This window comes from Amblyomma mixtum, chromosome 3 (assembly GCF_055824585.1).
Source record: "Amblyomma mixtum isolate Tamu chromosome 3, ASM5582458v1, whole genome shotgun sequence".
In the NCBI taxonomy this organism is placed as follows: Eukaryota; Metazoa; Arthropoda; class Arachnida; order Ixodida; family Ixodidae; genus Amblyomma; species Amblyomma mixtum.
Genome location: NC_143014.1, coordinates 384323248 through 384340255, shown reverse-complemented (window position 1 = coordinate 384340255; position 17008 = coordinate 384323248). Strand labels below are relative to the sequence as shown.

Here is a 17008-nt window from a genome sequence, read left to right as displayed (position 1 = left end):
GGAATTAGGGGGGGGGGGTCCAGATTTCTAAGGGGAGGGTTGCAGCAGCGGTGTTGAAAGTAGAAGAGAAGCTGTCGTCATTTTTAATGTTTTATTTGAGTCGTTGATGTCTTGTGTAAAGGTATTAACGTTTAGGACTTCCAAGAGTCATTACAGAGATGACATGGTAAAAATGGATACAAGCCACCCCCGGCCCGGCGCCCGGCTTCTTCAGGGATGTGCGCTTGGAGGAAGCTCCTTAAACCCCGCTGCGCCCCTTCGGGGGCAACCTAGTTTCGAGCACTCAGCCTGCAAAGGTGGTGGTGTTTCACTGCAAAGTGAGGAGTTCCGACTCAAAACTCGTACGCTCTAACCAGCGTGTCTCAAGACAAACACTGTAAGCGATCCTTCGTTCCGAAGAGAAAACTTCAGAGTATCACAGCTGACTAGACATGCCGGTTTTTCCGGCTGTCTGACTTGAGAGAAAAAAAAAGGGCCACAAATTGGGCTTATGCCGCACGAGGCGGACTTATGGTTGCTTGGCAGGGGAACTTATCACTCATCCGCCAAGGCAACTGTTTGGTCTAAGACCCTTTTCCCAAGCATTTCACCCTAGAAGGGTCGAGCACCAGGCCAGGGGAGATATTGTACCCATTAAAGAAACCGGTGGGTACCCGGCGGCACTGGGGATCGAACCCAGCACCTCCCGAATGCGAGGCGGATGCTCTACCACAAGGCCACGCTTCGGTGCTAAAAAAAGGGCCACAAATTGGGCTTATGCCGCACGAGGCGGACTTATGGTTGCTTGGCAAGGGAACTTATCACTCATCCGCCAAGGCAACTGTTTGGTCTAAGACCCTTTTCCCAAGCATTTCACCCTAGAAGGGTCGAGCACCAGGCCAGGGGAAATATTGTACCCATTAAAGAAACCGGTGGGTACCCGGCGGCACTGGGGATCGAACCCAGCACCTCCCGTATGCGAGGCGGATGCTCTACCACAAGGCCACGCTTCGGTGCTAAAAAAAGGGCCACAAATTGGGCTTATGCCGCACGAGGCGGACTTATGATTGCTTGGCAGGGGAACTTATCACTCATCCGCCAAGGCAACTGTTTGGTCTAAGACCCTTTTCCCAAGCATTTCACCCTAGAAGGGTCGAGCACCAGGCCAGGGGAAATATTGTACCCATTAAAGAAACCGGTGGGTACCCGGCGGCACTGGGGATCGAACCCAGCACCTCCCGAATGCGATGCGGATGCTCTACCACAAGGCCACGCTTCGGTGCTAAAAAAAGGTCCACAAATTGGGCTTATGCCGCACGAGGCGGACTTATGGTTGCTTGGCAGGGGAACTTATCACTCATCCGCCAAGGCAACTGTTTGGTCTAAGACCCTTTTCCCAAGCATTTCACCCTAGAAGGGTCGAGCACCAGGCCAGGGGAAATATTGTACCCATTAAAGAAACCGGTGGGTACCCGGCGGCACTGGGGTCGAACCCAGCACCTCCCGAATGCGAGGCGGATGCTCTACCACAAGGCCACGCTTCGGTGCTAAAAAAAGGGCCACAAATTGGGCTTATGCCGCACGAGGCGGACTTATGGTTGCTTGGCAGGGGAACTTATCACTCATCCGCCAAGGCAACTGTTTGGTCTAAGACCCTTTTCCCAAGCATTTCACCCTAGAAGAGCCGAGCACCAGGCCAGGGGAAATCTTGTACCCATTAAAGAAACCGGTGGGTACCCGGCGGCACTGGGGATCGAACCCAGCACCTCCCGAATGCAAGGCGGATGCTCTACCACAAGGCCACGCTTCGGTGCCTCGGTGCACTTTTTTCTCGCAAGTCAGACAGCCGGAAAAACCGGCATGTCTAGTCAGCTGTGGTACTCTGAAGTTTTCTCTTCGGAACGAAGGATCGCTTACAGTGTTTGTCTTGAGACACGCTGGTTAGAGCGTACGAGATTTGAGTCGGAACTCCTCACTTTGCAGTGAAACACGAACCACCTTTGCAGGCTGAGTGCTCGAAACTAGGTTGCCCCCGAAGGGGCGCAGCGGGGTTTACGGAGCTTCCTCCAAGCGCACACCCCTGAAGAAGCCGGGCGCCGGGCCGGGGGTGGCTTGTACCCATTTTTACCGGTGGGTGTCCGGCGGTGGGTTTCGAACCAACCACCTCCCGCAGCCGAGGCGGACGCCCAGACCACTAGGCCACGACTGCGGTGCCGGAGTGGTCATTCTCGACCTTAGAGTCATAGGTCCATGGGAGTCCTCGTACCTCTCCTGGCGCAGTAGTGCAGCGGTTAAGCGATGCTGCCACTGGTGGGTCTTGTATGAATTAACGTTTATTTGGCAGAAATACGAAAAAACTGTCGAGGAGGCTGACAAAAAGGCAACGAATGCCTGGCTAAGTGTCAGTCCACTTTCCGAATACACAAAACACTGTAGCAACAAACGGTAAGCAAATTACGTAATGTATATACGTACGCTTAAATGAAAAGTACATGCAATACATAACAGAAACATTGAAAGCATATCGCTATTTCAAGGCACGCAATCATATCTGAATCGATCATTAGTGGGAGTTCACATTTTTTTTAAGTTTCCCAGAGATGACGATGCTTCGACCCATGCAGTGTTGCGATGTTCGGGCTGTGGACTCGGTGAAGGTTAGGAAATGGGTCTTTATTCAGAGATTTTGACCCAAAAGAAAAGAGGGTCCCAGGCTCTTGGAAGTTACAGACTGGCTCCCCGAGCAGCTGCTCTCTTCCGCTGCTGGAGGGAGACGCCCTTCGTTGACTGCCTCCGCTCCCTCGAACGCCGTGCCCACGTGACCAAGATGCGCGTTCTCTGAAAAAAGCTTCCCTGGGCGCTGAAGGTCGCGCTCTCGAACGCCGTGTCCACGCCACTAAGCCGTGCGTCCTCGGAAGGAAGCGTCCTTGGGCATCGACGGTCGCGTTTTCGAACGCCGAACATGAGCCCCGCGTCCGCGACGAGGCCGGCACCCTGTGACGTCGAGTATAGGTCGGAACGCTCGCGGCACAAACAGTTTCCGGAGCTCGCGGGTCCACAGGCCAGCAGTGTCTTGCCACGCAACACCAGGTTGCTCATTCCGAGCAACCTATCGCGAGCAATAATTAATTCATCTGCCACCTGCCACGCTGGTCAGTTTGCTCACAATTCGGTAGGCAGATTGTGATGACGTCACAAGGTCACGTGACTTAGGTAGCCCACCTAGGTTGCTTATCCCGGGATTTTTCGCTAATAACGACGACAACGCCAGATTTTTCTGAAGAACAGGGGCGTTAACGCTGTCGATTTAAAGTTCTGCGACTCCGTCATTATTTACCGTCGCCTCGTGTATGCAGAAAGGGGTGAACAAGCACACAGAGCATATAGCATTTTAGAGATCACCAGGGAACGTGTCAGAAGTGGAAAAACAGAACCTGTTTTAAATTTGCATACTTTGTTTGGAGATAAAGCTCCGGGATGGCTAGGTGTTCGCATTGTTTGGCTGCACAGTTCAAGGTCGTGGAATCGATTCCCGTCGCGGAGGCCAGCCTGCGATGGAAACGAAAGGCAAAAACTTCAGTGGACTGAGATTATGATTCATTCAAAACAACTCCAGGCGGCAAAGATTAAACAGGACCTCTGCAATGCGATATATCTCATTGCCCATTGCGTTGTTCTTGCGCTTTATAAATCACCTAGTCTCAAATATTGTTTCCTTTTTGACGTTGCGGCGCTTTAAAAGAGGCAAAAAAAAGTGGCCTTCATGGAGGTGCTTGATATCGACCCCAGTACCTTCCGCATTCTAAGCGAACACTCTACCATCTGAGCTACACCCCCGGACAGGATAAGGTGTGAATACAAGCTAAATTTAAAGCGGTGATTGAGATCATGGGGGAAATGTCGCGAGGACCTTCCTCTGTTGATACAATTCCTCAAAACTTCCGGCAGCGCAACACCGCAAAGCCTATCTTGAGGGATGGGGGCCGACTCTCTATGCCCAGAGTATTGGCTGGTTAATGAGAGGCAGAGGTTGAGCGAAGTTGACGTGATCTGCTTTGCTAATCATGGTTACCCCCACTGAAAAGTGCGGTGGACAGTGTAGCGTTCCACAGGCATCTATGCGGCAACGAACTGCAGTGGAAGCCCTTCTTCTGCGTTGTTTGTTGTTTGCCCAGTTGAAACAGGTCGCAGTCCCACGTGGTCGAACCGACGCATGCAGCAGAAAGATGGCGCACTGGCCTGACTGGATGCAATTGCTTCTCCATATGTGTTAGCGGAACAGTCGGAAAGACGACGCAGGATTGAACATGTATAGTTCGCCATGAATCGTATACGTCTGTACAAACTATCAATGTCGAGAAGAAACACGACATAACTATGGCACAGGGATAACGGGACGCCATTTAACCTCAAGCGGCGTGTTGTGATTGCCTCTTGATCCTATTTGCCTTGCGCAACAACAAAAACACTGAGAGCAGAGGGGATGGTTAACCCCTGCACGCCCCTGAGCTAACGCGCAGCATTCAAGTGACGCCAGGAATTCGTATAAGGAAGAATGCGTTAAAAGAATCGTCCTGCACTTGTCACAACGGATGCCACGGCGCCAGCAGCAGCTGCACTGCAAACGAGGAATGCCTGAAGCGCCAATCAGTTCTGTCGCAAAGCCTGTACAAGTTTTTATTTAACTGGTGATTTATGTTTAAAATGAAAGAATGCTACTGTAAAAAATGAAACAATCGTGGAGGTGCTGGGTATCGATCCCAGTACCTCTCACATGCTAATCGAGCGCTCTTCCATCTGAGCTACACCCCCGGACGACCGACCGAGGAGCACTGCGAAGTTCGAACTCGGGCAACATTTAAAGCAGTAAAGGAACTCGAACAGCAAGGCGATTGGTTTAGTTTGGTTTATGGGGGTTTAACGTCCCAAAGTGACTCAGGCTGTGGGGGACGCCGTAGCGAAGGGCTCCGGAAATTTCGACCATCTGGGGTTCTTTAACGTGCATTGACATCGCACAGTACACGGGCCTCTAGAATTTTGCCTCCATCAAAATTCGACCGCCATGAACGGGTTGAAACCCGCGTCTTTCGGATCAGCAGCAAAGCGCCATAACCACTAAGCCATCGCGGTGGCACTAACAGGCGAGGAGAATAACGGTGTCTGTAGACAGTATTTACGAAGACAAGAGCAAGACGCTGTTCGCCTGCACACTGACAAGCGTAAGGGCAAAGAACACAAAGCCATTTCACGTGTACCCCCTTAGAAGTACAACATACCGGTATGGGATGTGTGCGTGCCATGGTCAGGCCTAATGTCATCATCTATATACAGCAGAAAGTATTGGGGAGAATGCGATAGATGAACCAACCGACACAAAATTTTCTTCTCAGTGCATATCGTGGTTACAATTTGAGGACGCCTGCTTTGTACTTCTGCAGTTTATCGAGGTAGTTAAATTACAGAAAAATGGTGAAGAAAGTTTGTTGGCTTTAAAAATCTAGAGTCTTACAGTCATTCACAGTCGCTTTGAATAAAACGCATAGAGACGCCATGTTAACTGCGAAGAAACACCCTGTTCTCACGCTGTTCTTGACGTCCTTCAGACCTTCAGAAGCAGCAGTAAGGATAAAAGCAGCCGACTCCGAAGTCCGTTCTGAAGACTGAACACAGTAGCCATGCAAAAAAGAAAAAAAATGGTGTCGTCACAGTGGAGGTGCTGGGTATCGATCCCAGTACCTCTCGCATGCTAAGCGAGCGCTCTACCATCTGAGCTACACCCCCGGACAGGAGCCACAGTGAAGTCGAACGACATTTAAACCGGAAAATGAGATCGAACGGGAGAGAGTGGCCACGCCCTTTCTTCGTCGACACCGTTTCGGAAAAGTTGGCCGCGAGCCACCTGGCTTGGCCGGCCGGTTCGACTCCGAAGGACGGGTGTTGTATGCGTCACTGGCTCGGGCATACATGCCGCTACACACCTGAGTGACAGGAGCAGACAGAATTTGACATCTAGCCTCCATCTGTAACTCCTTTGACTCCAAGCGGTCGTGTGAGTGGTCCACCGGCCTACAAACCATTACGAGGTAGACCAGAGAGCGGAGTGTTTCACTGGCGTCGCTCTGGCAGCGATATAAAACCGAAGAGGCCTCTTGTGGGGTATTTAGCTCATGATTGTATCTCCGCCGGGCGCATGAATAGGATAAAAACTTGCGCACCCCTATGGTTGCACACGGCCGACTGCAGCTGGTTGTTCATTAAAGTGGCAGAGACAGACTTAAACAGGACGCATGACTGAGCCTGTAGATGGTCAGTTTTATTTGACCACTGGTTGTGTCCGCGTGTACATCCTCTCATGATCAACAGTAAACGCGCTATAAAAGTGTATAAAGAGGGTCGGCGAGGCCCCAGTTTACTGTATTTGCTGTGTGGCGCTTCTGTAGACGTTATTCGGGTTTGCGATGCTACGAAAACACAGGGAGCAGAAACGGTCGGCCGTAGCGGCCCCTGACTGTCCTTAGAGCTTAACCCACCAGCTATGTCCTTGGTACCTCCTCCCGTCAAAAGTATACGGCCCAACGGGTTTGCTTGTGAGACCTGCAGCATGTCTCGTTATGCATCCTCAGCGGCCGCATTATCCCGAAAGAGGAATTGCTTCATGTTCTCAATCCTCCCAATCTTTGGACTGCTAGATGTGCTAGGGTGCCCCGCTAAACAGCTTCGAAGCAAACTCCTTGGGCTGTATACTTTTGACGGGCGCTGTACATGGTCTTAAATACAGGAACTGATGAGACCGTTCATCGTTCAAAAGATATAAAAAGACTTATGTTTGGTAAAAACGGTTGAAATGGCGACATCTGAAATTCCGATTAGATATTCCTTGATACCTTTAATATCTACCCTTCAGCATGACATTCTTCTGCCACCGTGGTAGCTCAGTGGCTGTTGAATTTGACCGATGAGTCCAAAGCCAAATTGTCCAAGTTGAGTTTTGATGGAGGTGAAATGAGAAAACGCCTGTGTGTTGTGTCAGGTAAGTGAATGTTAAAGAACCCTAAGTTATAGAAATTAATCGGGAGCCCTTCACTGCGGCCTCTCGATAGCCCACCCACTACCTTTGGGGCTTCGAACCCCACACTCTTTATATACACCTTTCTTAACACCGCCCCGAAACGAAGCTGGCACAACGAAAAAAAATGGTCGTGGAGGTGCTGAGTATCGATCCCCGTACATCTCGCATGCTAAGCGAGCGCTCTACCATCCGAGCTACACCCCCGGACGTGGCACGCTCTCGCTAGGGTGATTCTTTAGGGCGATTTCGTCACATCTGTTTTTCGCTGTAGTCGACCTCGAACGAATCCAGTTGCGCGCTCGCTTCAAGCAATACGTAACCCAATGCATTGTGAATGACCACTTCTGTCTTAACTTGTTATTAATCCCTTGCCTTTCTTGCTCCCGTTTCCTTCTTCTCCTAACGCATGACCACCCTTGATCACTCTAATCACGGATAGCAGAAGTGCACACGTGCTTCAGTCGCTGTCTCGGAATGAAGCTTATTGAGCAGTGGACCTCTTAACTGATAATAAGTGGTAAGAAGTGGCAGATAAAAGGGAATAGTCCCCCCGCTTCCATGGTCGGGGATAGTCCCCTCCTTGCATTCACGCTAGAAGGCTCATGACAATCGGCCGACGCTATTGGCTAGAAAGCGGTTCTTTGACTGGAAAAACTGCCTTGTTCTTGAGTTGTATCCGACTATAGTGCCATCTGTCGGCCGCCAGTAGCAGACACTGCGCTTCTCATTGGAAATACTTTCATTTGTCTTCGATAGGAGACTAAATATTGGTATCAGCTGATTCGCCAAGATGTTCAAACTCATGGCCCACTCTTCCTTCGCGCTGCAGAATCTCGCTTATCAAATGCTTCCTGCGTTCACATGGACTAGTCCTGACGGTCATAGGTAATCAGTGGTAGTCTGCAGAGACACTTAACACTGCTTACCTCTTGCCCGCTCACGTTGGGAAAGCAGTCGCCGCGCACTGCAGTGTGATGCAACCGGATTTTACGCAGCTAGTAATTCTACCTCGGCATGATACGTAGCCGCCTCACCCTTTCTGGTATGCGCGCTAACTTCCTGATGGCAGTCGCCGCTGTAATGCCCATATTTGCAGAATCGGCCTTTCTCTACTTAAAATTCATTAACATTCACCACTTCCCTGGGATGGGATAGCAGGTGCTACCACCGGTTGAATTTATGTGATTCAGTTTGCGAGTGCTGGGTTTAGCGCGACTGCAACCTTCCGTCGTTTTCTGGTTCATAACATTACCCGGCGCCATCGAGCGAAAGTCCCGAACAATGGCTGAAGTACTGAGGTACGAGGTGAGGGCGGATTTCGGCAGGAAAGGCATGCAGTAGAGTACAGACTTCCTACGGCGATTAATGAACTGGCCTGATGAATTATGGTCCTGGCAGATTGATGACCATCACTTGTCAAGAACCACACGCCATAGGCTAAAAATGCGCCGGACGGCATGGGCGGGGGATGCCGTCTTGTTTCGTGTCGTCCTGACGTCGTAGCTGCAGTGATTGTTCAACGCGAGGGCCATCGAAGACATTGGGGCCGCGTCTTCGTGTCGTTACTCCGTCAGTACTCCGGACGGGGTGAGCTAGAGCGACAGGTCGGATCGGGCTGGGCCAGTGCTTAACGGCGGGATCCAGGAGCCTCGGACGACATTGAAAGCGTCGATGCTGCCCGGCTCAGATGAGGATGAACAACAGCGCACCCACAAAGATGTAGTAATTGGGGGGGGGGGAGAGGCATGATTACATGATTATATATAATTAATTGTTGCAGGTCTAGCGAGAGTACTCCGTCCCGGGCCACTTCCCGCTTCACACTCCTCTGCTCTGCAACAATATCTGATCACCAGATGTCTTCATAACCTTAAACGAGAGCTCTATAAAGTACTCAAATCTGCCAAGCTTCGGTGCAGTAGAGCAAGATAGGCCTCGCTACATCCTTCGGAAACTTGAGTGGTTTCGTTAACAGCGAGCAAGTCCACAACGCTTGCTACACTGTGGCTTGCGGACATTTCTATTCGCTCTTATCGCAGTGCACGGATTTTTGCGTTGGCTATGGATGCGGAGCCCCGTACGTGGCTATGCGGGGCCGGGGATTTTCCACGGTCGACGTGTCAGGTCTTGGTAGGCCGCTCGCTAAGCGACAACTCCCGTTGTCCCACGTCACGCACTCGCACCTCCGTGGCACAGTTTTCCCCAAGCGCTCAACCTGGCGTCCCGTCTGCTGAGTCCTCGTAGGTCTTTCCCTTTATCATTATCATCATCATCATAATCAACAACAGCAGCAGCAGCAGTGTCTTGACTAGGCCCACTGCAGGAAAGGGCCTCTCTCATATAACTCCAATAAACCCTGTCCTAAGTCGCTGCAACCAACTTAACCCCTCCAACTTCCTAGTGTCATTCGAATCCTTACTCTCTGCTATCCTGAGCTACGCCTGCATGCCTTCTCTTGGAATCCAGTCCACTCTTTCACAATTCATGCCCCGATCATGAACATTTTTTACTGAAACAGCGAGAGATATCATTAGAGAAAAAAAAAAGGGTGCGCTCATAGCTTGCTTTTTCTCGGTGGGCAAAAAGAAATAGTTGATATTTTCGTAAAAGAATTTTGGCGCCAAAACCGACCGCACACAGTAAGATAGACGGGACAAGCCCAACACTGTGTGTTGTCTGTTTTGGCGCTAAATCCTTTTAAGAAAATATGCACTGACTAGTTCCCCAGCAAGTATTACTAAATTCTGGCTGGTTTCGACGTTCAGCGTGACACTGAACTCGAGGAGAAGTGAAGAGCAAACAGAGAGCGCTATCAAAACGTTTCTCAGGTAGCCAGATCTCTTTGTGTCTTCTGTCGCCCGCGTGTCGAGCTGAGCTGATATTTAATATGTAAGTGTGGCAAATTCTGAGCCCTTTGCCTGTAATCTCTGTAGTAACAGGATTTTCCGCGTATAAAAAGAAGAAATAATTAACTTGATGAAACGTTCATTTATTACTTGGAAACCGCATAACAGAAAGCGTAGAAGAAAAACAGTGATATGCGATGTGTAACGGTTAAGAGTAAAAAAAAAAGAGCGAGGAAAGAACGCACGACAAACGAGGCAACACACACAACTCAAGCGCTTACCACCAAGTTAACAAGTCACGCTGTAATTATTTAAACGATGCGGGCTTGCTGCAGCAGACAAGAGGAAACGTATGGACGTGTCCATGGGCAGAGTACACGCTGTCGCATTTTGTGCATCAAGAGCGCGAGAGTGCTTGAAACAGTTCAGGTTCTTCGTACTGCGACAAGGGAAACCTTCTGACACATATGAAGGTGGGGCATTGATTCTTTTTCTATGATACGTTGGGTATATGTAACACCCAATCGATCAATGACATACCGCGCGATAAACAAGAAATGTGCCACAGTGAGAAAACACGAATAGTCAGCATGTAATGAGCAGAATACACTCAAGATGCTGTTTGCTGCAACACTATATATTAGGTTTGAGGTGAAATAAATCCTCTCACTTAACACGGGTGCCTACCAAGTGCGCGGATAGAAGTGTGCTTCTCAAGGCCGAGATATCTTCAAAGGCATCTGAACATGACCCATGACATACACAATATATCTGGTATAGTATTATAAGGAACGGTTTCTAGAGGATCCTCACTGACATCAATCCATCTATTGCAAAACTCGATGGGAATGAAAAAGTTTTATCTTGCTCTTTGCAGCGTAAGTAAGTGCGGTTTTTCTGCATTAGCAGCAAGTATTAGGCGGAAGTAGCCACAACCGCATAATTTCCTTCTGCTATTTCAGCTTTTATTTGCCATAAGACGGCACAGTGCGGTGGTACGGCGCGCCAACAAGTTTCCTGTGATTGGCGACTCCTCTTACGTACTGCAAACGCGGGTTGATAAAAGGACTGCTGCGCTTCTACCCGCTAATTTTGACGGCCGCGGGAAGTTATTAGCAGGTTCCAAAGAGTTAAAATTCGTAATCCTGTTTTTGTTATTAAATGCAAACCGGGAAATAGTGCCAACTGCGTAAACTGTTTTTGTGTTCAAGTAGTACGTTATAGTTTCCACTTTCAAGGGTAAACGTGCAGGCTTGTTGCTTTTTCATGAAGCAACGCTAACGGCATGGACAAATGCGCATGGTCGGGACACAGCGCTGTTTGCGTCCCGCTTGTGTCTCCGTTCCTGACCTTTCCGCAGTGTTAAACATTCACTCCTAGTTCATCTGAAACTTTGATCTTAGTGTGTTCCTACATTCAAGTGTTCAAAGAGTTATAAAGCACAGCCTCTAAAAATACATGACGACGACAACAACTTTATTCCGGAACTCGAATGTAGCCACGCTCTTAATAACTTTTTCTCGTCAGTTTTTACAAAGGAACCTGATGGTGACTTACCAGATTTCCCAGCTGTCGACCCTCCCATCTATGCCACAGATTACATTTGATGCTAATGGAATCATGAAACTCATTGAATCATTGAAACTTACATCTTCATCTGGTGTTGACGGCATAAATTCTAAAATCCTAAAAAATACTAAAAACACTGTAAGTGTAATATTGTGCCACCTCTTTCAGCAGTCCATATCAACAGGTGTCCTTCCACAAGATTGGAAAGTTGGTAAGATCATTCCAGTCTCCAAAAAGGGCTCACCTGTTTCATGCAAAAATTACCGCCCCATTTCCCTCACAAGCATCTGTTCGAAACTATTGGAACATATTATTTATTCGCACATAGTCAAATTCCTTGTTTCCGTAAATTTTTTCCATACTAACCAGCATGGCTTTTTGAAAGGCCGTTCATGTGACTCCCAATTGGCTCTCTTTTTATTAATGACCTAAGCTCCAACCGTGACCTAAACGTTCCTACTGACACTCTCTTCCTTGATTTCAAAAAAGCTTTCGATAAAGTACCGCCTAAAAGACTGCTACTGAAGATATCGTGTCTAAATCTTAATTCGTTAGTATTGGAACGGCTTTGTAACTTTTTGACTAACAGAGAGCAATTTGTCTATGCTAACAATCATTCTTCTCAACGTAGCCGGTCATTTCAGGTGTTTCCCAAGGTACAGTCCTAGGTCCTTTGCTTTTCCTCATATATATTAACGATCTTCCTTCCAGTATTTCCTCTATCATCCCCTTATTTCCTGACGATTGTGTAATTTACCGCCCAATCACTAACAGTACTGACGCTGGCATTCTTCAACAAGATCTTAACCGAATCCAAACTTGGTGCGAACGTTGGTTAATGTCTCTCAATATTTCCAAAACATGTTTGATTTCGTTCCATCGTCGGCAGGTGGATACTCCTTCTAAATGCACTCTTTTCGGTTCAGAAGTGTCGTCCGTTTCTTTATGTAAATTGTACTTGGGTATTACTGTAACGCAAAACCTAACATGGTCATACCATATCATGAACATCGCTAACGAGGCTAATCGTACCCTTGGTTTCATACGGCGTAATCTACGATTTGCCACCCCTTCCATCAAATCATTAGCATACATAACTTTTGTCCGTCCTAAACTAGAATATGCTTCAGCAATATGGGATCCTCACCAGACTAGCCTCTCTTTAACCTTAGAAAAAATACAAAATCGGGCTATCCGCTTCATTTATTGTGATTATTCGTGCTACACTAGTGTGTCTGCTTTAAAATCTAGAACTAACTTACCCAGCCTTGAAACGCGACGAAATATTTCTCGATTGTGTCTCTTTCATATGTTTTATCATTCATCTTTTGGAGAATCGGTCACATCACCTGCTTATCGCCTCCCAAGCACTATTAAACACCATAACGCCGTCTACGCCCCCACCGCAAGAACTACCGCTCATTCTCGATGTTTTTTCGTCACGTCATCCCGGGACTGGAATGATCTACAGAACGCCGTGCACCACATCAACGCCATCCATTTTAAAAACGCTATCAAGACCATTGTCGTTTAATTGCCATGCCTGTGTCTCATGTAAAGCCCCATATCAGGGACCTGCGAGGTATCAAATAAAAAAAAAATTGCAAATTCACGTCACCAAAATGCTACTTCAAAATCAGTTAATAAAATCTTGACATTTCAGGCGCTGCCAAGTTTACACTCATCACAGCTATTGCATCAGCCTGAACAGCTATAACTTCTACAAATCATTTTGCGCCAACAGCGCAATCCTGTTGCAGGCAGCAGGAGAAACGACTACCAAGCACTGATAGCCGACGCACATTCCACGTCTCCCGCACACGCGCTAAGACCGTTTTCCAGCAAAGCATAGAACCTAGTCAGAACAATGCTTAGGCTCTCAATACAAAGGCGAGTGCAATGCGCGAACCCGGGCTCGCACAGCGGGAATCCCAAGGCAACTCCACAATACGTGCCGACCGTCTCACTTAAGGGGTGATGGGATGGGAAGAAACGGATTGGATAGATACGTGGACACCATAATACACAATACTTTGATTGCCATAGAAATGAGGTAAGTTTAAAGAGAAATGCTCACAACATATAGTTCTATAAGAAATAGTCGGGCGCACTCGATAAGCGTGTTTTAATTCAACGATTTGTGCCTAGGTAATATGAAAAAGTGTATTAGGTCCCACTGCATGTAAAATTAACGTTTTGAGTGCCTGCCAGTTTTCCTAGCTGAGCGTTTGTCAACCAAATCTCTGGCTCCTGTTGGTAAGCTTAACTAACGAATTACAGTTTCCTGAATTGCGAGATAACTAATGACCCACCTCAATTCGTGTAATCCCATGCACTACCACCGACCCACCGTATGAGGACTCAGTACGAGACTAGGCAGCGCTGAACTTCATCTGTTTTCTCTAAAGCCGAATGGTATTCGCTGCCGTTACATGAAGCTAAAGGCGGCGTTACAAGCAGTTTCAATTCACGATCAGGAAGTGCGTGGGACGTCGGAAAATGTCAGGATGGCATCATTATACATCCAGTAGCGCCATGGGAATAACTCCTGTATGGGCCACATACACCAGCAGATACTCTGGGGGATTAACGAAAATCTGTGTCAGTGCAACACCACCAGCTGGCATGTTGAGCAGATATCTGTAGGCCTGGACTCAGTAATAGGGTTCGAGTTTCCAGCAATAGCGAAAAGTAGCATTGATGGAGCAGGCAAATTAAAGAGTACCGGGTGCTTTCTTCAGGGTCTTAAGTACTTTTCGACAATGCGTGAAGACATCAACTTGGTCATACCAGGATTTCTAGATAGAGCTGCAGTAACGGCGGGGATGACTTGCAGTGCCAGGTCAGGAAAGTGAGAAGCTGGATGGTGTAAACTATGCGACCCTTTATTTTTTTTTTTTTTGGGGGGGGGGGGGGGGTTGCAGGATGAGTCGTCAGTTTCTTCGTCACTTATTGGACAAGATCCGTGGCATCGTTTCTAAGGGTGAGTCTGTATTCTCGGGCGGCGAGCACCGCTGCAAAAAAAGCCTTTCAGATCCGCCTCCTTCGCAGTGAAGCCGATACCACAGGAGCTCGCACAGCATGCCGCGGCCGACGCCGCGCAGCCCAGCGCGTAGACGAAGAGGTACACGTGGAAAGGCTGCGGCGCAGCGCTGGTGTCCCTGGGGTCCACAGCCTTCGGCTTCTGATGGCGAGTGGCCAGTGCGGCTTCAATAACCGCCCGCAGTGTGCGGCGGTGCAGGTACCTGCGAGAGAGATCGTGGACGTTAAATAACACCATGGCTTACCAAAAAAGCGCACAAGGGAAGAATGTCGTACGCCCTAGCGCTAGGGATCTCTTTGCACTGCAGGTAGTGACATTTTAGCGGGGGATGGAACAAACGCGGGTTAATCTCATCCTAGTCGAAATCAAGAGGAATAAATGGGCTTGGGCAGGGCATATAATGATAACCGCTGGTCCTTAAGAGTAACGGAGTGGATTCCAAGAGAAGGCAAATGTAGCAGGGGGTGGCAGAAAGTTAGGTGGGCGGATGAGATTATGAAGTTTGCGGGGATACGGTGGCCGCAAAAAGAAGCAAAGTTGCCGGACGTGGTGAAAGCTGTTGATAATGTGTTTAGTCGATTTATTTCCATGATTTAAGTGCGGCTTTATAAAAGTCGCTGTGATTCGCACCAGTCGTGAAGTCCGATGAAGGTGGATAAACAAAATGTTATAAAATGGCGCCAAGATACGTTTGGCAGTTAACTAACTGCTTTCCTTCGCGGACTCAGCCTAACGGACACCGCATAAAACTAGCGGGATTGCATGTCCGATCCGACATGTTTGCACATACAACCCCGAGGAAGGTGTAAACCATACGCTTACCTATGCGGGTTGGTGTCGTAAAGGGCGATACCCCGATGCTCCATTAAGAAGCGCTCTCCAGGGACAAGATTCTACCACGACGCTTCTGCGACCATTTCATCGCTACACACGGACAGAACAGCGTGAGCGCCTTCGCTGTCCAAGCGGAAACAATGGTCAATCGCTCGATTTCCTTGAATGCAGTCTGGGTAACAGTTCTGGAATATTTTCATGATCGCTTCTATATCGGGCGACATTTCTCCTCCATAACTGACCACGTCCCTCACTCCTAACCAATGGTTCGTTGCGCATGGCAGTACTAAACCGTTCTCGATCAGAAGCTTCAATTCTGCTATAGTACCGATTCCTTTTGAAATTCTTGGGACGCTTTGTATCGCAGTGATCGTTGTTTGAATATAGTTACCTAAGAAAAACATGCCGAAGGACCATGAAGCAAGAATTATCCTGCATTCCGCCAGCATACATGGTGGGCTCTGATTTAACAGGCCACCAACTAGGAATAGGCAAACGTCAGACAGGGAGAAGGAGTGTTGCCTCGGAATAAGCTTAACGGTCATCCACAGCCCCAGCCAGAGGAAAGCGCCGAGAGCCGCTGAAGTGACTATCAACCAGGTGAACGAAATCCATGCGTCAATAAAGGTTATTTGCATGACAGTACCACGTTGAGTAAAGAAACAGAGCACTGCTGGAGAAAATTGGGTGTCTTTAAACATGTGTGGAAATTGAAAGTAGGAGGCGGTGTAAGCTAATATTATAAACTCTACCTCTGAATAAAATTGGACGTCATTCCTGGCTCTGATGAGGTGCACACTTTTATTCAGTGTTCTGTATGCGTCCAGAAGGGCTGCAGCTTCTGGCATCATCAGAGCGATTTCAATGAAATCCGTTCATATCAGGAACTGCTTCCCTTTTGGAAAGGAGTTGTCCGGTCCATCTTCAATAAAAAAATTTCAGGAGCTTCGACAATCTTTCGCTGATTGCATCTTCTGAATCGGCTTGTGGGAGCATTGATGGTAGCGGTAGTGACACTCGTAACCTGGCAGAGGCCGCTGCGAAACTGCGTGAGAACCTCCTCGTGTGAATCTGTAGGAATAAACCAACGCGTATACGTCAGCTGTTGAATGCAAACTACGGTTACGTTCTGCAATTCGCGGCTTTGGTTCCAGAACCAGGGCGCAAATACAAGCCGCTTCTGTACGGAGAACGAGAGAGAATTTTTCCGCGGCACAGAACAGCTTCCTCCTTCAGCCGCATAAGGCACAAATTCGCACAATACGTCTTCGAGCGAGTCCTTCACGAATTTCAGTGGTATCGGCAGGTCGTTAAAGTGTCCCTCTAACTCTGGTAACTTCTGGGGTGAGTGGAGGAGGACAGATCTCTCGGGGGATGAATTCGAGGCTTCCATAATGCTAAGCATTGTTGAATTTAGTCCAGCCGACAGAGCGCTGGTATCAATGACGGAAAGGAGACAGCAAATCAGCAAGAAAGTCGCCCTCGAAGATAGCTTTACGCATCACGTATAGCGAGACGATGGCCCTCTAATCGCCAATATCAACTTTCAGAGGCTTCGCATTTGCACGTTGCCGCGCTTTGCGTCAACAATTGTTCAGACTTTAAAACACTACTTTAAAGCCACATTTCGCGGTAACGCTTTCAAATAAGGCACCGTCTATCGTCTTC

General features: G+C 48.4%; 1 protein-coding gene and 1 non-coding gene across 2 annotated transcripts in view; both read right to left on the bottom strand.

Annotated features, from left to right (window-relative positions):
- The window catches only part of LOC149357070 (sodium- and chloride-dependent glycine transporter 1-like), a 43381-nt gene that overhangs the window by 17015 nt on the left and 9358 nt on the right, over positions 1-17008 (bottom strand). The window contains exon 2 of the mRNA XM_089576494.1: positions 14542-14708. Within this exon, the coding sequence (XP_089432620.1) occupies positions 14542-14708 (167 nt within the window). The remainder of the gene's footprint in view (positions 1-14541; positions 14709-17008) is intronic.
- On the bottom strand, positions 5688-5760 carry TRNAA-AGC (transfer RNA alanine (anticodon AGC)). Its single transcript has one exon. It is a non-coding gene; the product is annotated as a tRNA-Ala (tRNA).